Source organism: Mus musculus, chromosome 4 (assembly GCF_000001635.26).
Source record: "Mus musculus strain C57BL/6J chromosome 4, GRCm38.p6 C57BL/6J".
Classification (NCBI taxonomy): domain Eukaryota; kingdom Metazoa; phylum Chordata; class Mammalia; order Rodentia; family Muridae; genus Mus; species Mus musculus.
The window spans coordinates 94,916,015-94,941,723 of NC_000070.6; the positions used below are offsets into that span (position 1 = coordinate 94,916,015).

Here is a 25,709-nt window from a genome sequence, read left to right on the forward strand (position 1 = left end):
CGGGAGAGAGCACATACTAGCAGCTTGACAACACATCTAAAAGCTCTAGAAAAAAAGGAAGCAAATTCACCCAAGAGGAGTAGACGGCAGGAAATAATCAAACTCAGGGGTGAAATCAACCAAGTGGAAACAAGAAGAACTATTCAAAGAATTAACCAAACGAGGAGTTGGTTCTTTGAGAAAATCAACAAGATAGATAAACCCTTAGCTAGACTCACTAAAGGGCACAGGGACAAAAACCTAATTAACAAAATCAGAAATGAAAAGGGAGACATAACAACAGATCCTGAAGAAATCCAAAACACCATCAGATCCTTCTACAAAAGGCTATACTCAACAAAACTGGAAAACCTGGACGAAATGGACAAATTTCTGGACAGATACCAGGTACCAAAGTTGAATCAGGATCAAGTTGACCTTCTAAACAGTCCCATATCCCCTAAAGAAATAGAAGCAGTTATTAATAGTCTCCCAGCCAAAAAAAGCCCAGGACCAGACGGGTTTAGTGCAGAGTTCTATCAGACCTTCAAAGAAGATCTAACTCCAGTTCTGCACAAACTTTTTCACAAGATAGAAGTAGAAGGTATTCTACCCAACTCATTTTATGAAGCCACTATTACTCTGATACCTAAACCACAGAAAGATCCAACAAAGATAGAGAACTTCAGACCAATTTCTCTTATGAACATCGATGCAAAAATCCTTAATAAAATTCTCGCTAACCGAATCCAAGAACACATTAAAGCAATCATCCATCCTGACCAAGTAGGTTTTATTCCAGGGATGCAGGGATGGTTTAATATACGAAAATCCATCAATGTAATCCATTATATAAACAAACTCAAAGACAAAAACCACATGATCATCTCCTTAGATGCAGAAAAAGCATTTGACAAGATCCAACACCCATTCATGATAAAAGTTCTGGAAAGATCAGGAATTCAAGGCCAATACCTAAACATGATAAAAGCAATCTACAGCAAACCAGTAGCCAACATCAAAGTAAATGGAGAGAAGCTGGAAGCAATCCCACTAAAATCAGGGACTAGACAAGGCTGCCCACTTTCTCCCTACCTTTTCAACATAGTACTTGAAGTATTAGCCAGAGCAATTCGACAACAAAAGGAGATCAAGGGGATACAAATTGGAAAAGAGGAAGTCAAAATATCACTTTTTGCAGATGATATGATAGTATATATAAGTGACCCTAAAAATTCCAACAGAGAACTCCTAAACCTGATAAACAGCTTCGGTGAAGTAGCTGGATATAAAATTAACTAAACAAGTCAATGGCCTTTCTCTACACAAAGAATAAACAGGCTGAGAAAGAAATTAGGGAAACAACACCCTTCTCAATAGCCACAAATAATATAAAATATCTCGGCGTGACTCTAACGAAGGAAGTGAAAGATCTGTATGATAAAAACTTCAAGTCCCTGAAGAAAGAAATTAAAGAAGATCTCAGAAGATGGAAAGATCTTCCATGCTCATGGATTGGCAGGACCAACATTGTAAAAATGGCTATCTTGCCAAAAGCAATCTACAGATTCAATGCAATCCCCATTAAAATTCCAACTCAATTCTTCAACGAATTAGAAGGAGCAATTTGCAAATTCATCTGGAATAACAAAAAACCGAGGATAGCAAAAACTCTTCTCAAGGATAAAAGAACCTCTGGTGGAATCACCATGCCTGACCTAAAGCTTTACTACAGAGCAATTGTGATAAAAACTGCATGGTACTGGTATAGAGACAGACAAGTGGACCAATGGAATAGAATTGAAGACCCAGAAATGAACCCACACACCTATGGTCACTTGATCTTCGACAAGGGAGCCAAAACCATCCAGTGGAAGAAAGACAGCATTTTCAACAATTGGTGCTGGCACAACTGGTTGTTATCATGTAGAAGAATGCGAATCGATCCATACTTATCTCCTTGTACTAAGGTCAAATCTAAGTGGATCAAGGAACTTCACATAAAACCAGAGACACTGAAACTTATAGAGGAGAAAGTGGGGAAAAGCCTTGAAGATATGGGCACAGGGGAAAAATTCCTGAACAGAACAGCAATGGCTTGTGCTGTAAGATCGAGAATTGACAAATGGGACCTAATGAAACTCCAAAGTTTCTGCAAGGCAAAAGACACTGTCTATAAGACAAAAAGACCACCAACAGACTGGGAAAGGATCTTTACCTATCCTAAATCAGATAGGGGACTAATATCCAACATATATAAAGAACTCAAGAAGGTGGACCTCAGAAAATCAAATAACCCCCTTAAAAAATGGGGCTCAGAACTGAACAAAGAATTCTCACCTGAGGAATACCGAATGGCAGAGAAGCACCTGAAAAAATGTTCAACATCCTTAATCATCAGGGAAATGCAAATCAAAACAACCCTGAGATTCCACCTCACACCAGTGAGAATGGCTAAGATCAAAAATTCAGGTGACAGCAGATGCTGGCGAGGATGTGGAGAAAGAGGAACACTCCTCCATTGTTGGTGGGATTGCAGGCTTGTACAACCACTCTGGAAATCAGTCTGGCGGTTCCTCAGAAAATTGGACATAGTACTACCGGAGGATCCAGCAATACCTCTCCTGGGCATATATCCAGAAGAAGCCCCAACTGGTAAGAAGGACACATGCTCCACTATGTTCATAGCAGCCTTATTTATAATAGCCAGAAGCTGGAAAGAACCCAGATGCCCCTCAACAGAGGAATGGATACAGAAAATGTGGTACATCTACACAATGGAGTACTACTCAGCTATTAAAAAGAATGAATTTATGAAATTCCTAGCCAAATGGATGGACCTGGAGAGCATCATCCTGAGTGAGGTAACACAATCACAAAGGAACTCACACAATATGTACTCACTGATAAGTGGATACTAGCCCAAAACCTAGGATACCCACGATATAAGATACAATTTCCTAAACACATGAAACTCAAGAAAAATGAAGACTGAAGTGTGGACACTATGCCCCTCCTTAGAAGTGGGAACAAAACACCCATGGAAGGAGTTACAGAAACAAAGTTTGGAGCTGAGATGAAAGGATGGACCATGTAGAGACTGCCATATCCAGGGATCCACCCCATAATCAGCATCCAAACGCTGACACCATTGCATATACTAGCAAGATTTTATCGAAAGGACCCAGATGTAGCTGTCTCTTGTGAGACTATCCCGGGGCCTAGCAAACACAGAAGTGGATGCTCACAGTCAGCTAATGGATGGATCACAGGGCTCCCAATGGAGGAGCTAGAGAAAGTATCCAAGGAGCTAAAGGGATCTTCAACCCTATAGGTGGAAAAACATTATGAACTAACCAGTACCCCTGAGCTCTTGACTCTAGCTGCATATGTATCAAAAGATGGCCTAGTCGGCCATCACTGGAAAGAGAGGCCCATTGGACACGCAGACTTTGTGTGCCCCGGTACAGGGGAACGCCAGGGCCAAAGGGGGGGAGTGGGTGGGTAGGGGAGTGGGGGTGGGTGGGTAAGGGGGACTTTTGGTATAGCATTGGAAATGTAAATGAGCTAAATACCTAATAAAAAATGAAAAAAAAAAAATGTAAAATCCCAAGGGAATGAGTGACTTAGAAGAGAATAAATAGCCTTCGTGTTCCAGGGCTTTTTTGCAGGTATACAGAAGGAGGAAGCATTGTCTAGCCTCCACATCCCTTCCTAATTAACTGTGTGTTTATTTAAAACAGTGAAATATCCCTGAGACAGGGCCCCCATGGCTAATGCTTAGAGGAAGTGGATTCAAGCGGCACGTCTTACACTTAACTGAAGAGGAAACATACTCCTATCGGTCCACTAAAGATGGGGGGGGGGGGGGGGCGGGGAGCATGGCACTGTCGGCTCGTTCTGAAGACCACGAAGGCCAGTGGGCTTACCGTAGGTGTCTCAGTTTGTACAGTGTGGCAAAGCAGAATATCAAGAGGGGGATTAGCAGAACCAGTGTCATCAGCGAGATCCCCAGCATTAACTTCAGCTTGATTTCCTCGAGCTCTGACAGTTTGTCTTCATTGGTAGCATTCAAATCTGAGGCTGGGAGGAAAGCAAGCAGGCACAGTGGGCAACTGAGCGGTGTGCACGCTTTCCTCAAGGGATAAGAAACACAATGTATCTGCCCGTCATCACAGCCCACTCTTCCTACACCAGACAAAGGCTAAGCGAAGGCCACAGACACGCTTTCTCTCTCGTTTTTATAACCATTGGGATCGCTGTGCTTAACTCCATTTTATACACTCACTCAAGTTTGCAAATCTGTCTACTAATCAAAATGTGGTTTTAGGGCCAAAGGTACTCACGACAATTTTTTTTTTAATGTAACAGCCTTTCTTCTTGGCTTTACTTTGAAACCACTTTAAATAACTTATCATCCCAAGAGATTATTAGAACAATTTTCAAGGCCCAGGTTCTTGAGGCAGGACAGGTGTCTGTACTGCTGTTGGCATGCCCTGGTTATTCTTTGGAATTACAAGTGTGGAATTACAAGTTTGCCATTTTATTAAGAGACAAACTCAGTGTGCTTGATATTGCAAAAGTAGTAGAAATAACTTTTTAAAAGTCCTGAAAAGAGTTAAATTACAGAATCATGCCTGGCTCCGGAAACATTGTGGATCTGATAAAATCCGATGAAACTGCTTTCCTGTCAGATGTTTGACCTTCTTGAAAATATACTTAATGCTGAAACTTTCCTTCTCACAGTTCTCCCATGCCCACTCCCAGGGTCCCAGGAATCTTCACGACTTTCTAGGTAATATTTAGGTAAGAAGTAAATATATATTCTCATGTCAATGCTCTCTGACTTTTGAACACTTTAATGATTGTACCTGTGTCATAACCCAGCAGTAGAGCCCTTGCTAGCATGTTTGAGAGCAAGGTTTAGTCCCTAGTACCAACCAAAAATTATATTGTCCAAGAAGAATGAAATGTGTACAGTTGTGAATGATTGTTATCTGACTTTGAGACCCATTTGGGAATATTCAAGCAGATTATATTAAAATGAACTGTCCCCCTTTAATACACCTATATTTCCTATGGTGGTTTGAATAGGTATGGCACCCACAGATTCATTTGTTTCAGTGCTTAGCCATAGGGAGTGACCATAGGTTCGTGTGGCCTTGTTGGAGGAAGTGTGTCACTGTGGGGGCAGGCTTCAAGGTCTCCTGTACTCAAGCTTTGCCCAAAGAAGAATCAGGCATCCTGGTTGCCTGTAGAAGACAGTTACCTTCTGCTGTCTTTGGATCAAGTTGGACAACTTTCAGCTCCTCTAGCACCATGTCTGCCTGGATGCTGTCATGTTTCCCACCATGATTATAATGGACTAAATCTCTGAAACTGTAAGCTGGCCTCAATTAAATATTGTCCTTTCTTTATAAGAGTTGCCTAGGTCCTGGTGTCTCTTCACAGCAACAAAACAAAACAAAAAACAAACAAATACCTAAACTAAGACAGTTTCTAAGCCTCTTTGCGGGGGGGGGGGGGTCTGATTATTCTGGAATTCCCTAAGTAGAACAGGCAAATGGCCTTGAACTCCCAGAGGTCTGCCTGCCTCTACTTCCCTAGTGCTAGGATCAAGATGCTACAAAGTCTTTATAAGTAGTTCATGCAGTTATCTTAAAAGATCCTCTAGCTGCTGTTCTGTCCCCCTCAAATCAAGCCACAGCCCCGATGTAATAGAAAGATAGCGACTGAGTTATAGAAAACTGCTGCCATTTTGTAGACCCCAGACAGCCTTTACTCTCTTGCTTAAAGCCTCTGTGCAAGGAGCCACATAGGTAAGCCAGACTAGGGCAGTGGTATAAAATTACTCAACTACCACACCGTAAACAAAGATCAGAACCTGCCTTTGTTCTCTGATCTGAGGGAAGCTGATCAAACTGAAGGGTCTAGCTCTTTAGAGTGACTCATAACTGCCCATGGCCATGAAGCTGTATCCTTCTTACATTCCAGGAACTGAAAGATCTGTGTCTTTTCAAGGCCCTATCATGGGTGCCTATGGTTCATGACACTGTCTCTCCTAATTCCTTTTACTTCAGGCTTCATTGTGGTTGCCTAGGACTCTCCTAACAAAGAACATATGAAGGGCAGTTTGCTCTGTCTCCCTTTCCTGCAAATCTTTTACTCTTCCTAACACAGTATATTTATCAAAGGGAAGGCCAGAACCAGAGAAGGCTTTAGAATAGCTAACCACTGAAAGTTACAAAACTTGAGCTGGCCTTTGCTTTATGCCCCAATTTCTTCAAAAAATAGACATGGTGGGAGAATGCACATAATGTGGCTAAAGCACCAGAACACCCAATATATAGATATATATCAGAATATCTGATATATAGTATGTGTGAATATATACCAGAACATGTCATATAGTGTGTGACTATATATCAGAAAATCCTATATATAGTGTGTAAATATATAAAAGAATACCTGATAGTATATGTAAATATATTAAATATATATCAGAACACGTGGTATATAGTGTGTGTGGGTATATATCAGTACACCTGATATATAATGTGTCCTCAACAAATGGTAGGAAGCCACTTCACATTTAGCTACTTAAGTGCAACACCCTGAGATGACGACATATTTCTAAGGTACCCATCATTTGCCATCCCTGCTTTGTTATTTGGCCTGTGATTTTTCATCACTCCACTTTTTAAAAATAGCTGTAGGCAAAATAAGTCATTACAGAACTGAGCAAACAGACCCTAGATATGCCACTAGATGTATATCATTTTTAGTTATTTACTTGTAAGGCAAAGGGTTTGAAGAAAATTAAAACATTGCCTTTTAATAAAACTTTCCATCCACACTAAGAGTTTCATTCTAGGTACCCATATCAGGAGGCTCACACCCACCTGTAACTCCACTTCCAAGGGATCTGACACCTTCTTCTGGCCTCCTTAGGTACATACATGCATGTGGTACACACACACACACACACACACACACACACACACACAAAGTCTTAACAGCAAAGAAAGAAAGAAAGAAAGAAAGAAAAAGAAAGAAAGAAAGGAAGGAAGGAAGAAAGAAAGAAAGAAAGAAAGAAAGAAAGAAAGAAAGAAAGAAAGAAAGAAAGAAAGAAAGAAAGAAAGAAACCAAAAGATGGGTGGGCTATGGGAACTCTTATAGATTTTGCTATTGTTTTATTTAAACTTAAAACTCTAAAGAAAAGCCTATTTTTAAAAGGCCATATATATATATATATGTATATACATATATATACATACATATATATATATAATACATTTAAAATATTATGTATATTTTAATGTACCATTACACACACAATATATTTTATATATTCTATACATTAAAAAATATATTGTGTATATTTTAATGTATCATTACACACACACATTATATATATATATATATCACTCGCATATCAATCTGTCTCAGCATTGTAAGTCAGAAGACTGGACTGTAGTAACAGTCATTGGTAAAAGGGCAGCAAGAGTACTTGAGAGGTATAATTAGTCTACTGTAGTCATTGTCCTCTCTGATGTAGCATTAGCTGTCAATTACACTCTTCCACATACACTTTGCTATGAGTTGTTTCACAATGCAGCCACTAAAATTCAGGTGATATTTACGCATCTATTAGTTAAAGTACTTTGTTCTTACCTGGAATTGGTTGAAAAAATTGATCTTTATCATCCATGCTCACTGCTGTTTCATTTACAGCTGTTAAAACAGTATGTTGATGTTATGATAAGTAACATTCACTTACTAAAACGTTTGCATGTGTATAAAGGGGTGTGTATAATATGTAAAATCCATTCTTACTATTCATTTTAGTGTTGTTTTGTAAAGTGAACATCTCTATAATGCATGTTCAAACAGAGCTTATCTAATATGTGTGTAATTTCTCTAGGGTCCATCATACTATTCGAGACATTAAAAAACTATTTATTACTAGGCTTAGGGGCCAGTTCAAGGTATGAGTGATGGTGAGGAAACTAAAAATATTTGAAGCTGTCTCAATACTGACAAATGACCTTGAAGATTCTACAAATACTGACTTTATGGTAACAAAAAGATCTCAGTGAGTAGAAAATCCTGAATGTAAATACAAAGCATGCAAATAATGATGGGCCAGTGAATATTGCGTGTATTTCATTTTTATAAAGTGTATGTAACACATATATCACTAATGTTAATGTGTATGTAACACATATATCACTTATGTTAATGTGTATGTAACACATATATCACTTATGTTAATGTGTATGTAACACATATATCACTTATGTTAAAGTGTATCTCTCATCCACATAGAATATACACAAGCATAGATTGATCTGTGCGTTATACTTTGCATGTATGTGTACTTGTGTATTTATGCTGCACACATTACTTTCATGCACAAAATACACATTGATACTTTTCACTTATGCATGCATCTCCGCGTGTTTATGCACATGCTACTCCAAACACAGAGGAGCCGCACTGGGCAGAAACCTGGTTTAAATGCTGAATCATGAATTCAGTTGGATGATTTTTTGATCTGGGCTCATCTGTTTCTGGAGTCAAAGCTAGAAAATAAGATCATGATAGTTACCTGCAACACAACGAAAGACAGGAAAACCAACTTCTCTATACCAGCTCATGTCTTCCTGATTTTAAGATACACTCTAGACTGCAACCTCTGCAGGAAACATACTTCTGGGTACAGAAGACTCAAACTGCAACTTTTATCATTTCTCTGAGTACAACATTTGCTATTACAAGGGGGCAGTAAACACGTATCTGTTGATTATTGTTAGAAATACTTAGATCAGCCTTGTTTTTCTTATATAAAATGTTATAAATGTCTTCTTATATAAACTGCTAGAAAATCAAAACATTTCCCCAGTTACCTCACTATATTAATTTACCTTTAGATAATATTGTCCAAAATGCAGGTATATTGGGGGTTGAGGCTGTTCAAAAGAGATAACAGGGATAATGGATGAGCATCTATTCGCTGCAATTAACACACTCACTCAAAAAACCTATGAGAGTCAACCTGGATTGTATAGCTTTACAATATATCATAAGGAACAATGATCTTGGCAAGAAAATAAAACAGTAATTTTGAGTTTGTAGCCCCCAATTTCTGAAACCCTCCCTCAAATAATATTAGGAAACATTAATCATTGTGACCAGAGACACATTTATTCCTTAATCAAGTAGAAAATTTTACATTGTCATCAAAAATATGAAAATATACCCCATATGCTCATCTTAGATCTATAAATCTAAATATTTATAAATATATTCTATAAATTTATACATCTATTTATAAATATTTTAAAACTTCCATAATGTTCACTTCCCATTGCTTGTCAGGTACATTTGAAAATAGACTCTTAGATATTTGCCACTTAAAAGATTCCAGGTGACTCTAAGCAATATCAATATGGATTCTTTAGGCATGCTATACACTTATGTCATGTTCAAAGGAGTGAACGCTAAGGGCATAAGCCATATGATAATATGCTCCAGATATCAAATACAGGGGGGTAGTTTTAATACTTTTACGAGAGGATTCACTAGGTTTTTCTTCTTCTCCACTGGCAGTTGGTTTGCTGGCTTTATCTAGGAAAAGGAAAAAGTATTTTCAGCATATTAAAACACAGACCAATTGTCAAGACAAGGGGAGAACAAAGGAAAGAGAATGACTTTAAAAAAAGAAAAAGAAGAGGAAGAAAGGCCTCGGAGAATGGCATTTTTGTGAGTACGGGATGTCTGAAGTAGCGTTAATATGTCTATACTCTATGAAAGAGAGTAAAAGCATGTAAGTTAGGCCTTTAGAGGTAATGGAGCGCTGTTGGGTAAGATGGTTGGCTTTGGCAGGATCGCTAGGCAGGACTTAGTGCAAATCTCAGCTTACAGTGCATCAAAATATAAAAAGTAAATTCATTCTTTTTAGTAGCTGAGTAGTTCAGAACGAAGACCAAAGTGTGGACACTTTGCCCCTTCTTAGAATTGGGAACAAAACACCCATGGAAGGAGTTACAGAGACAAAGTTTGGAGCTGAGACGAAAGAATGGACCATCTAGAGACTGCCATATCCGGGGATCCATCCCATAATCAGCCTCCAAACGCTGACACCATTGCATACACTAGCAAGATTTTGCTGAAAGGACCCAGATATAGCTGTCTCTTGTGAGACTAGGCCAGGGCCTAGCAAACACATAAGTGGATGCTCACAGTCAGCTATTGGATGGAGCACAGGGCCCCCAATGGAGGAGCTAGAGAAATTACCCAAGGAACTAAAGGGGTCTGCAACCCTATAGGTGGAACAACAATATGAACTAACCAATATCCCCCAGGAGCTCGTGTCTCTAGCTGCATATGAATCAGAAGATGGCCTAGTTGGCCATCAGTGGAAAGAGAGGCCCATTGGTCGTGCAAACTTTATATGCCTCAGTACAGGGAAACGACAGGGCCAAGAAGTGGGAGTGGGTGGGTGGGGGAGCGTGTGGGGGACTTTTGGGATAGCATTGGAAATGTAAATGAAATAAATACCCAATTAAAAAATATATAAAGTATATAAGAGGAAAAAACCCCACAAAAGTGGGTTTAAGAAAGGTTAGTAATAGCCTGGAATACTAAATTCAGTTCATGTTTCCATCCATGCAAACTGAAAAACAGGAAGTTTAGAAATGAGAAACTCTGTCTGCCGCCTGGAATGGTCACTGTAATGGGCATGGAGCTTCAGAAAATGTTACAGAAGAAAATGTCGGGGGGGGAGGGGCGGGACGGGGAGGGAGATGACAGGACTGTGCTGGTTTCCAGAAGTACAAGATGAACTGTCGAGATGAAGCCCTGGGCCTTGCCCATTGGCCCTGGGACGATTCTGCAATCCTAAGGTCTTGGCATGAATGCACTGAAGGTGCATTCAGTACTTACAGTTCTTCTTCACAGCAAATTCCAGGTTAGTTGTGGCAGTCACAGATACTTCAGAACCTTTTATGTTTGGTGTGGTGAACACATCTACCAAGAAAATCCCAAGTCTTTAGCAACCAGCAAATCACTTCTTACTCATTACATTTTTTTCTATGTAGTATTTTTTTAATTTTAAAAAGTATCTACTGGCTAAAGAAGAAATAATTATAAACAAAAAATATGAGGCATTTTTCTTTTTCAAAGGAAGTGGAGCCAGGCATAAGGTGAAAATTCATGAGGAAAAGAGTCAAACTAATGTTCTTATGATAAATAATCATAAGAAATAATTGTGGAAATTCACAGAAAATATGTATGTGTGTATATGATGCTGAAATCAATTTTTAGAAGAGCAATGCTGTCCCTAAATTCTAAGCTTGATTTCTCAGAAAATGAGACAGAATTAGAGATATGGTTGCTGAAAATATAATTACAATCAAACCAGATTAGAGCAGAGTGTGCTCTTAATTGGCTTTGTCTAATGTCATTGCACAAGAAGGAAATCTGCATACAGAAACAGGGAGACTATTACATGAAGAGGCTGAGGCATAGACTAAGCTGATGTATCTACACATGCCAGGACACCTTGGCCACAGCAGCTGAAGGAAGCAAGGAAGGGTTCCCAACCTTTGGTTGGGATGGAGCCCTTACTTGTCTGGTTCTTTGATTTGGGATTTCTAGCCTCTAGAAGTATAGGGAAATACTTTTTGATTGTCTTGATCCTTTTAATTTGTGGTGTTTTGTTTCAGCAACCTTCAAAAGTGATTCACACCTCAAAATAAGTTTTGGCTAACTTGCCCTCCAAATTAGATCAGTTGTCACTAAAGTAGGAGTGACAATGCCATGATGAACCATGGTTAACCGAAACAGTGGCAAAGACAGCCTTGTTCCATTTCATAACACCTCATGGAGAGTTGCAGGAAGCAAGGCTGCAACTTTGTACACTAAAATGTCTACAAAGTAAATTAGAAACTCTAAACTGGAAAATACATGACAATGGGAGGTTACAATGCAGCATTAAGACAAACCAAACTGGGCTGGAGAGATGGCTCAGTGTTTAAGAGTACTGACTGCTCTTCCAGAGGTCCTGAGTTCAATTCCTAGCAACCACATGATGGCTCACATCATGGTGGCTCACATAATGTGGCTGAAGCCCTCTTCTGGTGTGTCTGAAGACAGTGACAGTGTTCTCATATACATAAAAATAAATAAATCTTTAAAAACAAACAAACAAACAAACCAATCCAACCAACCAACCAAAGAAACAACAACCAAAAAAATAAGCCAAACCTGTGCTTATTTTTTGCATCAACTTTTGATATGTGCTATTAACTTTAAAAACTTACATTGTTTTATGTCTTTATAATAATTGCCAGTTTTCTCATTGGCAGGAGTGTCCATTTCATTCTCTTCCAATTTATGTAAAGCAACAGAATTCCCATCTGTATTATTTTCTTCATCTGCATAATACTGTTCTTCATCTGAAAGTGTCACACCAGGCTCCTCTAGAAAGGAAACCATTGAACAGAAGGTGTTAAGTTTTCTTTACTGCTTCCTTCCACTGAAAGTGTTTCACAATTAGAGCCTGAGATTTCAAAGTTAAACTATATTACACCTCCAACTTTCAGTCGTCATTGCCGTATTCTGACTTTCTGTCACTGAGAGTCATCTTTTTGATTGACTAGTTCCCAACATTTACTTACGTCCCACAATGGGCTGTAGACTGATAATGTCTGGGAGGAAAACCCCAGATAAAATGATCAACAGTATAAAATCCATTGGGAAATTGGTGTGATTTATCCAGCAATCTACTGTCTCCTCAGGACTTTCTTCTTGTGGCCCAGCAGGTCCTAAGTCTCAATAGGACATTATGACATCACTGTTCTTGGGAAACAGAACTCCAGGGAAATGTCCAGAGCTTTGTGACTCCATCTCATGGTCATTTCACTTTTGGTATTATGATGTTTTTAGTTTTTAAAAATAAACTTTATTTTTTTTCTGGGGAAGATGGTACATGTATTTTCATGAAATAATATTAGTTATTAGTTCATGATTTATAAAAAGTCTTGTTGATAATGACATAAAAACTTAAGGAATTTGGGGGTTTTGTTTTTAATGACCTGTTTTAGATATCTGCAGTCTGCTAAAAACAAAACAGCAACAACAATAAAACAAATGAAACAAAACAAAATGAAAATCTAGTCAAAGAAAGCAAAATTCAAAACTCAATCCAAACACCCTACCTTATAGACTATTTGACTATAGTTCTGTAATAAAACTTTTATGAAACATTTTTTAAAATTTTAAGATGTATATTCATTATAAGATATAACATATAACATGTTTTGTTTAATACTTTTTTTTCAATGAGGTCCAATTCTTCACATTTCAACAGAGAAAGTTAGCTAGTTCAAAGAAGACTTTAACATGAATACTAGTGTAAGTATTACGTAATGCAACATAAGTACAATGTAGTTATGGATTACTTACATACTAACAATGAGCAATAAAGACATAGAACTAATGGGCATTATTATAGGATCAGCAGAATTTGAAGTTATCCATGATAATCCCTCCACAGCAGATGATATTCATACTTAAAACATATGCATTGGGAAAAATAGCATAACATTATAGGACTTTTGTTTGTCTTCAATGAAGGGGAAGGTCCAAGTGCAACCTGTGGTTCTTCACTGATGGTGCCTGGTAACATCAGAGTCTAATTGCTTACAAGGATAAAGGAAGCAGAGATAATGTGTCCAAAGAAAAGATGGACAAGCCAACCAGGCTCTTGACCAAAGTCAGTCAACCAGAAAAAAAAATAGATCCCATATTTGGGACTAATTTTCTTTCAGACTCTTCCACTCATTTCAAGTAAGAACCTGAAGGCAGAAAACACTGAAATGACAAGTCTCGTAGAGCCCTGGCCTCCAGTGCATCTCCAACATGGTTCAACACTGGAAATCAGAGAAATCAGAAAGCAAACATACCTCATGTGGTTGTGAACCATCAAACAACGTTGGTGACAAAGCTCAACTATGATGTACCTAAAAGAATCATACCTTGTGGTAGAGAGAAGAGCTGGAGAAACATGGTTACTCAAATCTGCACAAATTCTGGCATGCAGCAAGTGATCTAATAATTAATGCAACATTGTATTTAGTTCAGGAATCCCTAAATATCAAAAGACAAATTGGCATTTTGGGGACACAAATAGATTTTTCTTTGTTGTTCTATTCTCTCTCTTTCTCTCTCCCCCTCCCCCTCTCCCCACTGAGTCCTCCCAGGGTAAACTTTTTTTATTTTGAGACAGAGTCTCTGTACATAGCCTTAGCTATTCTGGAACTTATGTTGACCAAGCTGCCCTCAAACTCACAGAGATCCACCTGCCTCTGCCTCCTGCATGCTGCCCTTTTAATTTTTGGAAGTGTGGAACACTTTCCATAGGTACCTGAGCTGAAAGACTGAAAATATAACACGATATATATCTTCATGAAACTAAGATTGCTTAAAAAAAATGGTCCTAATTTCGTCTGTCTCAGGATCAGTATTGTTTCTAGAATATGTTGGCAGGTGTTGTAGATTGAGTTGAGTCTGTCTCAAATTTATATATTGAAGTCCAAACCCTGAGCCTTTCAAAAGTTGCCAAGATTAGAGCTGAGACTACAAGTGGAAAGAAGATGAAAAACATGAGGGGAATCACTGTCTGCTAGTCAACAGGGAACCAAGGCAAGCTGGATCACTGAGACCAGAAGGTTATGGCACTGAAAATCTCCAGTTTCAGCAACAAAGTAAAATAGGATTTTATGAAGGAGAAAAGCAAATAGCAGAGTCTCTTTAGGAAATATTGGTGAAGTCTGGAGACCTCTTCTCTTCTGGTGCAGAGTACAGCCCTCGGTGTTTTGAAATGCAGAAGAAAAGGGTGGGTGGAGACAAAAGCTGCATCAGTGACACAGGTTAGGAGATGGAGTGCTGGAAGTTTCTCTTTTATGCCCTTGGAGCAATGATGGGAAGTATATCATATCTATCATCTGACTATTGATCATCTACCTATTTACCTATCCTATCTATCCATCTGTCTATCTATCCTATCTATCTATCTATCTATCTATCCTCTATCTAGCTATCTAGCTATCTATCACATCTATCTATCATATCTATCTGTCTATCTAGCTATGATATTTTATTTTTAGAAAGTCCCTCATTATGGCTGGCCTCAAGCTCACAGAGTTCTACCTGCATCCAGGAGTACTGGATTCAAATATGTGCACTATCACACTCATGCTGAGTGAGCACTCTACTACTCCCTGAACCATGCATTCTAGGAACCCAGAGAAAGTAGAATAGTATATATGCTGGGACCTGACCAACAGAGAACCTGCTGACTGGGAGAAAACTGAATCAGAACCCAGTATTATCTAGTGAGTTGGAAACTGTTCAGAACCAGCATCTATGAGGCAACAGAGAGACAAGATCAAAGATACCTGACACTAAGAAGGACCATCCAGAGGTATGACCAGCATTTGTGACCTAACTGACCCATAAAAGCTGTATTTCCAAATTCTGTTCTGTCAAACTTCAGTACAGTCAAATGGCATACAAAAAAGTTCCCATAATCAACAGGTTTGAAAAACACTTGCTGTAATGCCTCCCTTTAGACTACCACAGCTAATGGTAATCTAAGGCAGTGTCTCTCGACCTGTGAATCATGACCCCTTTTGGGATTGCACATCAAATATCTTGCATATCACATATTTATTTTACTATTCACAACAGTAGAAAACAAAGTAAACTTATGGTTGGGGTTTACCACTAGTCTAAGGGCTCTAAACAAACTCCAGCAAGAGCCCCTTTTAAAATGTTTCATTTCAAAAGTTAATCATCTGTTTTTGGACAATAACTAGTGCAATAGTAGCACTTACATGTAGACTGCAATGTTGCCTTAAGAGCTTACTAAGACTGCTCAGCAAGAATAGGGGTGAAAATGTTTATTACCTCAGATTGATTTTTCCAGTAAGTTTCTAAAAACTTGTGTGTGCACATGTGCTTGTGTGTGCATGTATCTGTGTGCACCTGTATGTGGCGGCAGCCAGAGGATAGCCTTGGATGTCATCCTCAGAAACCTTGTGTGTGACCTTTCTCTCTCCCCCTCTCTCCTATCTCTTACTCCTTCACTCCCTAGTCTCCTACTTTCCCCATCTCCACTCTCTCCCCTCTTGCTCTCTCTCCTCTCACTCTTCTTTCCCCCTCTTGTTTTTCCACTCAGTCTCTCTCTGTGTCCACCCCTTCCCTGTCTCTCCCCTTTCTCCCTCTGCACTCCTTCCCTTTCTTTTTGCTCTTTCTCCTATCTTTTCCTCTTCTCTTCCTCCTCTCCCCACCACACACCTTTCCCAATCCTATCTCCCATCTCTTTTCCCCTTCCATCTTTTATTTCTTTGTATTCATCTTTCTCCCATCTCATGCTCTTCTCTCTCCCCCATTACCCGTAGGCTTAGATTTCTCAAAACCTACTTTAATAAGGGTTCTCAAACACTTCCAAGGGTAAGAGAGAAAAGATGGAAAATAACAAGGGGACGTGAACCTGTTTAGAAGTAGTTCTTTGGGAGTGGTTCCAATCTCCATTTGTCAGGATACCAACTGTCCAGTTCAAAAGGGTCACAAAACAGGAATCAGCAATGGTGGCAGGATCCAGCAGAAACTGCCAAGCCTTCACCAAATCAGCACGAGTTAGTGGGAGTGACCAGGACGAGCCAGAATGCCAGTTTTCTGCAGTGCCTTTCTCAGAGAAGTGAAGATCATTAAAGATGCAAGACCAATGAAGAGTTGCACAGCTAACTATACAAGCATCCCATTCGCAGTATATTGAGTCTTATTTATACTCTCTCCAAACATCACATGTCGTCTCATGGGTCTTGCCTCAGCAAAACATCATGTGAGTCTGTATCACATGTCACAACCGGAAATTTCCACTTCACCTACCCTTATGTACGTATCTCACTCCCCATTCTTTTGTTTCTCCTCTCTCTACCTTACATTTCACTCTTTCTCTATTATCTCTTCTCTCTTATCTGTACCTCTCTCTCTCCATTCTCTCCTCTCCTGATTGTTCCTGTCTTCCATTTCTCTCCTGTATTCTCCCTTCTCTGTATCGTCTCTCTCCTGTCTCTCCTTCCCTCTCCTTCTCTTTCATCATTCTCTCTCTTTCTTTCTCTCTCTCTTTCTTTCTTTCTTTCTTTCTCTCTCTCTCTCTCTCTCTCTCTCTCTTTCTTTCTTTCTTTCTTTCTTTCTTTCTTTCTTTCTTTCTTTCTCTCTCCCCTCCCCATTCTCTACTCATTGTCCCTCCTCTCCTTCTTGTCTCCCCTCTCCACATTGTCTCTTCTCTTGACTCTTTCCTCTCTTGTTCCATCTCTAGCTCCTCTCTCCTCTTTTTCTCTTTTATCCCTCCTTCTCTCTTACATCTTCTCTCTTACCTATGCTCTCCCTCTCCCTCTCTTCCCTCCCTCTGTATCCTTCCCTCCTGTCCCCATTCTCTTATACTTCGTTCCTTTCTCTCTCTTCTCTAATTCCCTTTCACCTCTAACTCCTCATTTTTACTCTCTCTTCTCTCCCACTCTCATATTTTCTCCATATTTCACTCTCTACTTTTGATCCTTTCTGTTCTCTCCCCCCACTTTCTTCTTCTCAATCCTCCATTTTCTCTTCCTTCCTCCTGCTCCCCAGTCCTGCCTCACTCTACTCTCCCTCTCTCTGTATTGCCTATGATCTCTCTTTCCTTACTTTCACCCATCACTCTTTCTCCCCTTTCTCCTTTCTGCCTTGACTCTCTCACTTATATCTCACTCTTCCCTTTCTCTTTTCCCTCTCTCTATCCTATACTTCTCTCTCCCTCCCTCTCCCTCTCTTCCTCCCTCCCCCTCCTTCCCTCCCTCCCTCTCTCTCTTCCCTCTCTCTAATGTACATTAACAACATAGCAGAAGGATGTATTTATACAGGTCTGTGTATGACTGAAGTAGAACAAGAGGTCACTTTTTGTTGTTTTGGAATAGTGTAGTTTCTGGAATTGTATATTTCAAGAACTCTGGGCAGAGGGACTGAGAAGTGAGTCATTATTTGGAGTGTAAATAAATAAAATAATTTAATAAAAATAATTATCTTATTTAATGAAAAAAGAAAAGATACCACTGTGTATTAATATTAGATACACATGCCATGATCTGCTAGTACATCCATGTGCAGTGATGTGTGAGTATGTCCTTGTGCTTTCTTGTCTATTGGTTCCAAGAGCACTCATGTTGTACATCAATGAATCTTGTTGTTGCAGTATTATATTCATGTGATTTCCTGCTATAGTACATCTGTGTGGATCTGTACTAATACATGCATGTGTTCAGATTGCTGGAGAGATGGCTCAGCTGTTAAGAGTACTGTTTTTCCAGAGGTGCTGAGTTCAGTTCCCAGCAACCACATGGTATCTTACAGACCATCTGTAATGGAATCCAACGTTCTCTTCTGGTGTGTCTGAAGACAGCAACAGTGTACTCATATACATAAAAAATAAATAAATCTTTAAAAAACTATCAATCCTGTAATATTCAATCCATGTATGTTACTTTATATGAAGTTCCATGTGTGCAGCTGTATTGGTAGATACATGGACATCCATGTGTTCTAATATGTTAGAAAATACACAGGCACACCAATACTAGGATATCAGTGTCCATTGCTCTTCTGCAATTCAATGTTCATGTGTAACTGTATAATAATATTATCATGTGCACTGCTTTTTAGTAAGTCTATGATCCTGTTTGTTGCAACAGATCTGTATGTGGTACATTAGTAGTCTAATCATTTTGAGGCTGAATCATTACTCTCATTTGCACTATGTTCGTTCTAGTATGGTGTTCTACTCCTGAAAACAGATATGCTGTTGCCCTTGTTGAGGCGTGCTCTGGCCTTTACAAGTACATCCATCTGTTGTGTGGTAAATGTGCATCAGTTTACATTGTAGTAGTAGCACACTGGTTTTGACAAAGACTCCATTGTGTGGCGCTTTAGTATTAGGTGTGTTATCTAGTACACTAGTACATTCATGTCAGTGATGCATTAGTATATCCTGTGTGTTTCTGTAAAGTACTTCCCTGAATACTGATCTAGAAAATCCATGAATCCTGATGGAGTATTATTTTCACATATGTGTATTCCGAAATCCATGTGTGCTTCTTTGCCAGAATATGTGTGATCACTCCTTTAATACTGAGTCCATGTGCACACCTTTATGTGTATTTCCAGGTATGCTGCTGTATTATCACATACACATGGATTTTGGGATATCTATGAATTCTGATCATCTAGTAAATACATGGACACACTAGGGCAGCAGGGAGCATTGCTCTGTTTCTGCACTATTATGTAAATATCCAGATGCACTGTTCTCATAATATATTCATGTGTACAGAGCTGTTCCAATGCTAAGGTTCGGTACCCCAATTGGTTCTTCATCTGTCAGTAAAGAAATCTGGAGGTCAACTGCTGGGAGGAAGGCAGAGGTGAGACTTCCAGGTTCCAGGAGGAAAGGGCAGTTGCAAGGAAGGGGAGTCTTTCTGCCATGCTTTGGAGAAGCCAGAGCCATGTGAGGTCTTGGGAGGAGCTGGGGCTTGTGGCATTGCAGGCCGAGGAGAATCTCGGCATGGTGATGATCTTCACCCTCGTGACAGCTGTTCAAGAAAAGTTAAATGAAATAGTTGATCAGATCAAAACAAGAAGAGAGGAAGAAAAGAAGCAGAAAGAAAAGGAAGCAGAAGAAGCAGAGAAGAAACTGTTCCATGGCACCCCTGTTACGATTGAGAATTTCTTGAGTTGGAAGGCCAAATTTGATGCAGAACTCCTGGAAATTAAAAAGAAACGAATGAAAGAAGAGGAGCAAGCAGGGAAAAATAAACTAAGTGGGAAACAGTTATTTGAAACAGATCATAATCTTGACACATCTGATATCCAGTTCCTGGAGGATGCTGGGAACAATGTGGAGGTGGATGAGTCATTGTTCCAAGAAATGGACGATTTGGAGCTAGAAGATGGTGAAGATGATCCTGACTACAATCCTGTTGCCCCAGGGAGTGACTCCTCAGACTGATGGACTGTCCCAGTCTCCAGAGAGGCGTGACCGCCACAGCATCTGTGGCTATGCTAGAGGGTTTGGATCTTCCTTTTGTTTTTTTCTAAGAAAAAACATATTTTTCAGGAGAATATTCTTCTGATAACTTTCATCATTGAACTTAATAAACTGCCCATAAAATTTCAAAAAAAAAAAAAAAAAAAAAAAGGAGATAGCAGTGATGATCTAGCAATATTTTAACCGTACTAAAAACAACTGGGTTTTGCTCTTTAAACCATGAAGTTCATGCATTGTGAACTTTGTTGCATTTTTTTAAAAATTGTGAATCAACCATGATTGTGTACACCTGTGATTCTGTCACTAGGGAGGTGGAGGCAAGACAGTAAGGGGCTTGGGGCCAGAGCCTAGAGCATAACTCAGTCACTAAGAACACTGCTAAGCCGGGCAGTGGTGGCGCATGCCTTTAATCCCAGCACTTGGGAGTGGTCAGAGATGTTTGGCAGGGGCTAAGTGGGACTAACCACTAAGTTTAGGGCAGGTGGGAGTAGTGGAAATGTTAAGGGCACAATTTTCCAGGCAGGAGATAGTAACACCCGGTAACTGTGTCCTAAGGTAAGTTGTAAAGGAAGAAACCATGTGTGTTTTTTGTCCAAGGACTCAAAGGAAGCTGGGCGGGGGCAGAGCGTAAAACTGCATGCAACATTCATGTATGCTGCTTTCTGGTAAACCTATGATCACTTCAGTTACAGGACATCTCCGTGCACTGCATTGGTAGCACAATCATTGCTGCTTTCATAACTACTGTGTGCTTTTCTATTGCACTTCACGGCTCTACTCCTAAAGACCTATGCACTGTGGCTGTGAGTCAGGCATTTGCAGAGCTGCACAGGTCCATTCATCAGCTTCATGGTAAAAGCACATCAAGATACCCTGGTGCAGCGCTGCTGTACTAGTATACACACGTGCAGTGATATAGAAGTATATCCTTGTATGTTCCTGCTAGTAGGTCCATGCGTGTTCATGTTGTACACTGACGATGACTGCAGTACTTTTGTGCATCCCTGTAACAGTAATCTGTGTACTGTTTTACTCCTACATACATGTGATGCTTTACAAGAACTCGTGTGGAGAGTTCTTGGTGCCTCTTCAACGATATCATCAAGAATACTTGACATTGGGTTAGGACAAGGAAGTATGCTCAAGATAAATACAGCTGGGGAAGTGTTCCTTACATCTTGAGCATCTTGATAAATTCCTAGATTTAATAGTGTCCAGGTGGGCAACCTCTCATGAATTGGTGGTTCTCAAGCTGGGCCAATCATTGGTTGGCTCTTCCCTTAAATTCTGCTCCATCCTCCAAGGAGAAATTTGGGATCTAAGGTTTTGTGGCTTGGTTGCTGTCCCAATCCTTCCACTGGAAGTCTTGCCTGGTTATAGGAAATGGCTAGTTCAGGCTCTATATTCTCCAATGCTAGGAGTGTTACCTAGGGTCACCCTCAGATTCCTGGGATTTTCCATTGTCCTATGTTTCTAGCTTGTCACAGAGATGAACCCCCCCCACCCCAATTCAGTTGTCTCTCCCAATACTTTTTCTTTCCATCCTTGCCCCCACCTTGTCCCTCCGGCTCCCATCCTCTCCCCTACTCAGCCCCATCCATCCATCCATCCATCCATCCATCCATCCATCCATCCACCCTTGATGTCTTATCTAGTTCCCCTTCTCAGTGAGATACAAGTGTCTCCCACCTGGGCTCTCCTTGTTACTTAGGTTCATTGTGTTTGTGGTTTGTAGTACAGTTATCCTGTATTTTATGACAAATATCCATTTATAAGTGAGTGCATACCATGTCTGTCTTCCTGGGTCTGGGTTACCTCACTCAGGATGATCTTTTCTAGACCCATCTATTTGCCTACAAATTTCATATCATTGTTTTTAACAGCTGAGTTCACTTTAAATATTCCACACTTTCTATATCCACTCTTCAGTTGAGGGACATCTAGTTTGTTTCCAGTTTCTGGCTACGAATAAAGTTGCTATGAACATAGATGAGGAAGTGCCCTTGTGATATGGTGGGGCTTCTTTTGAGTGTATACCCAGGAGTAGTAAAGTTGGGTCTTGAGATAGATCTATTCCCAATTTTCTGAGAAACTACCAAATTGATTTCCAAAGTAGTTGTACAAGTTTGCACTCTTACCAGCAATGGAGGAGTGTTCCCCCTTGCTCTACATCTTCGACAACCTGAGCTGTTGCATAATTTTTTGATCTTAGCTATTCTAACAGGTGTAAGATGTAATTTCAGAGTTGTATTGAATTGCGTATCTCTGATGACTAAGGACCTGGACCGTTTCTTTAAGTGCTTCTTGGCCATTAGAGGTTCCTCTGTTGAGAATTCTTTGTTCAGATCTGTACCTCATTTTTCAATTGGGTTATTTGGCTTGTTAATGTCTAGTTTTCTTGACTTCTTTATATATATTTTGGATATTAGCCCTCTGTCAGATGTGGAGTTGGTGAAGCTCTTTCTCACTCTGTAGGCTGCCGTCTTGTGCTTGTTTTCCCGTTTAGTCTCTTGAGTTTCTTTGTATATTCCAAGCATAATTCTTCTGCCAAGATTCTCTCCCATTCTGTAGTACTGAGGTGTGATCTATAAGCTTACATGAGAGTAAAATGAATTCATGACACAGGCACGGGAACATCCAATGCTGATACTTCTCAAAAAGGGAATCTGGAATGTCAACAAAAGATCCTAGGAATGCCAGAGTCTTCCTTGATTTCTAGAGAATGTTACAGTAAATGGTTTTTCCCATACCTTAATCATTTTTCTGAAGGAAAAATAACACTGTTGTGCTTCACGTACCCTTGAACATGGTCGCCTGTGAGCTTCTCTGCTGAACTGTAAACTTGTGGAACTGTTATCAAAGGGGGTGTGATAAGAACAATGAGTCTTGCTGTGCAAACTGCACTCAGATACTTAGCTGCCTCCAGTCCCCTGGCTTCCCATGTCAGCTCTTCCAGCTTTAACCAGGACGGCCGCTTGCAGTCTCTCTCCCACACTCCACCTCTTTTATTTAGCTACTTCCTTTCATTAGGTGCCACCTGTTGACAACTGGCCTTACTTCCTGAGTGACTTAAGTAGTACTCAGAAAGCTCTTACCTATATCTAGACTTTTTAAATAAAAATACTTTTTATTGAAGTGCCCCTTCTTGTCTTCCAGAGACTACTCCACCCCGGGGATCCATGTCATAACCAGCCACCAAACCCAGACACTATTGCACAATGCGAGAAAGATTTTGCTGAAGGGACCCTGGTACAGCTGTCTCGTATGAGGCTATGCCAGTATCTGGCAAATACAGAAGTGGATGCTCGCAGTCATCTATAAGATGGATCACAGGGCCCCCAATGGAGAAGATAGAGAAAGCACCCAAGGAGCTGTAGGGGTCTGCAACCCTATAGGAGGAACAACAATATGAACTAACCAGTACCCCTAGAGCTCGTATCTCTAGCTGCATATGTAGCAGAAGATGGCCTAGTCGGCCATCACTGAGAAGAGAGGCCCCTTGGTATTGCAAACTTTATATGCCCCAGTACAGGGGAGCGCCAGGGCCAAGAAGCAGGAGTGGGTGGGTAGGGGAACAGGGCGGAGGGAGGGTATAGGGAACTTTCGGGATAGCATTTGAAATGTATATAAAGAAAATATCTAATAAAAAGGAAATTATAAAATAAAAAACAAGAACAAGAAAAAACCTTTGTATTACATTTTATGTTGTGTATGCTGTGTGTGTGCATATTCCACAGTACATGTGTGAAAGTCAACTCTCTCCTTCTATTGTGTGGGTTTCATGGGTTGAACTTAGGTCATCAGGATTGGAGGCAGACACCTATATCTTGTTAGCCCTGTATACCTATATCTTCATGTGCTTTCCTACTTTACATATGAAATTCATTAATGCTTCATCTTTGTCTATATGTAAATAGCCTAAAGCCAATCGTGTGAGGTATTTTAGTGTGCCTGTGTTCTGAGTATGGCTGACCACAAGGTCTGTGACATGACAGTGAGGTTCAAAATGTCTGAGATTTATAGAGCATTTCATATTTCCAATGTGCAGTCCCTCACAAGTACCCCCAAGAGTACTTCCCAGTGAACTTGGCACAAAGGTGCCTTTGATTTCAGCGTTTATAGCCACTACACCCATTAAATCCTTTATGCCCTAATATGTCTAGTAGGATAAGAGGAAAAATATGGAAGACAAAAGCAAGCATTCTATTTTAGTATATCTTTCTGAAAATGCAAGATTCCGAATGAATATGTATGTGGTGTAAGCCTGTGTTTAAACCAGCATTCTGTCAGAAGATAAACTCGAGGTTCAGTGATGCAGAAAACCATGCAAGCACAAACAGGACCCTGAGACAATGCTGGCCTCTCACACCATGGCTGCAATCGGAAAGTTAAACCAAATGCTTAACCGTAAGAATCCCTAACAGTTACATGGAGGAATGAACTTCCATTGAAATACATGCTTTATGGAATTAACACTCTCAGGATTTTGTTACCTTGTAAATAAATCATCGTTTTTACTTGGGTACTTGACTTTAAATTACTATAAAAATAAAAACTTCTCCAAGACACTAAAAAATTTAAAAGGGATAAAACTGTTGGCTTAGCAATCACTAAGAATCTCTCCTGCAAGTACTGATAGGAGATAAAACAACAGAAAAGCCAAACCAAACCAAACCCCTGTAGTAGAGACACAGGAACAATGTGACTTTCCACTAGGACAGACTATAGCATGGGATGCCATACACATACTTAACAAATGGACAGATCCCACACATCTAGCAAGGTAATGCTGAGCTACATCCCTAAGTGGGTGTTTTTAATGAGGATAATATAAAGATATTACCTTACTTTATATACAATGTATTTCTTACATACTAGGAAAAAAATGGAACATTCAAAATCAGTTAAACCAATATTTATACTTTACACTGATTTTTTTTTTTTTTTTTGAGGTGAGAGTTTCACTTTGTACTTACTAGAAAATTTTAAAATTTTAGAATATTTTCTATGTGGGGCCGTGAAAGGCAGCCTATTTTGGTTGAATTCGGCCTGCTCTGGTGACCCAGTAGAAAACTCTACAAGGGACAGAACAGTGAGCCACGTTCCCAGGGAAAGGTGTCTGATACCACAGACCCCCAACTCCATAATTCTGTGACTATCAGTCATGCAGATAAAGGCCCGAGCTTCTGGCATTCTGGCTAGACTCCACCCCCAGTTACCTGACTCTAGCAGCTGCGTATGCTCCTCCCCACAGCTACCATACAACTGCAAGATAGCCCAGCCCACTATAAAAGGGGCGGCTTGGCCCCTCCTCTCTCTCTCTTAAGCTCCCACCTTTCTTACTCTCACCTCTAGCCCTCCTTCTCTCTCTGCCTTCCCCCCACCTCCACATGGCCATGGCCGGCCTCTTTCTTTCTACCTTCTCTTTTCCTCTCTGCCTTTCTACAATAAAGCTGACGGTGAGCAGTCTAAGAGATGGTCAGCGAAGCCTGGCTGAGTTAATGTGGCTGTGGGATAGGAATGTTCCCGGACGGCCCCACGGGTCATGCATTTGAACCCTTGGTCTCCCTCCACTGGCGGA

At 40.1% G+C, this 25,709-nt stretch overlaps 1 protein-coding gene and 1 pseudogene across 3 annotated transcripts in view; one reads left to right on the plus strand and one right to left on the minus strand.

The window, feature by feature from the left end:
- Positions 1-13,939, minus strand: part of Eqtn (equatorin, sperm acrosome associated) — a 54,257-nt gene extending 40,318 nt beyond the window's left edge. For 2 of the 3 annotated variants that reach the window (NM_001290623.1, NM_027089.4), the window contains exons 1-7: positions 12,663-12,829; positions 12,306-12,464; positions 10,927-11,010; positions 9,547-9,609; positions 8,907-8,951; positions 7,654-7,713; positions 3,909-4,062 (exon numbers count right to left, since the gene is read on the minus strand). In NM_001290623.1, the coding sequence (NP_001277552.1) occupies positions 3,909-4,062; positions 7,654-7,713; positions 8,907-8,951; positions 9,547-9,609; positions 10,927-11,010; positions 12,306-12,464; positions 12,663-12,738 (641 nt within the window). In that variant the 5' untranslated portion in view covers positions 12,739-12,829. Of the gene's footprint in view, positions 1-3,908; positions 4,063-7,653; positions 7,714-8,906; positions 8,952-9,546; positions 9,610-10,926; positions 11,011-12,305; positions 12,465-12,662 lie in introns of all 3 variants that reach the window. The other variant, XM_006503333.4, reaches the window with a different exon arrangement.
- Positions 13,940-18,676: 4,737 nt separating this feature from the next.
- Positions 18,677-20,278, plus strand: Gm12693 (annotated as a pseudogene).
- The last annotated feature ends 5,431 nt before the right edge of the window (positions 20,279-25,709 follow it).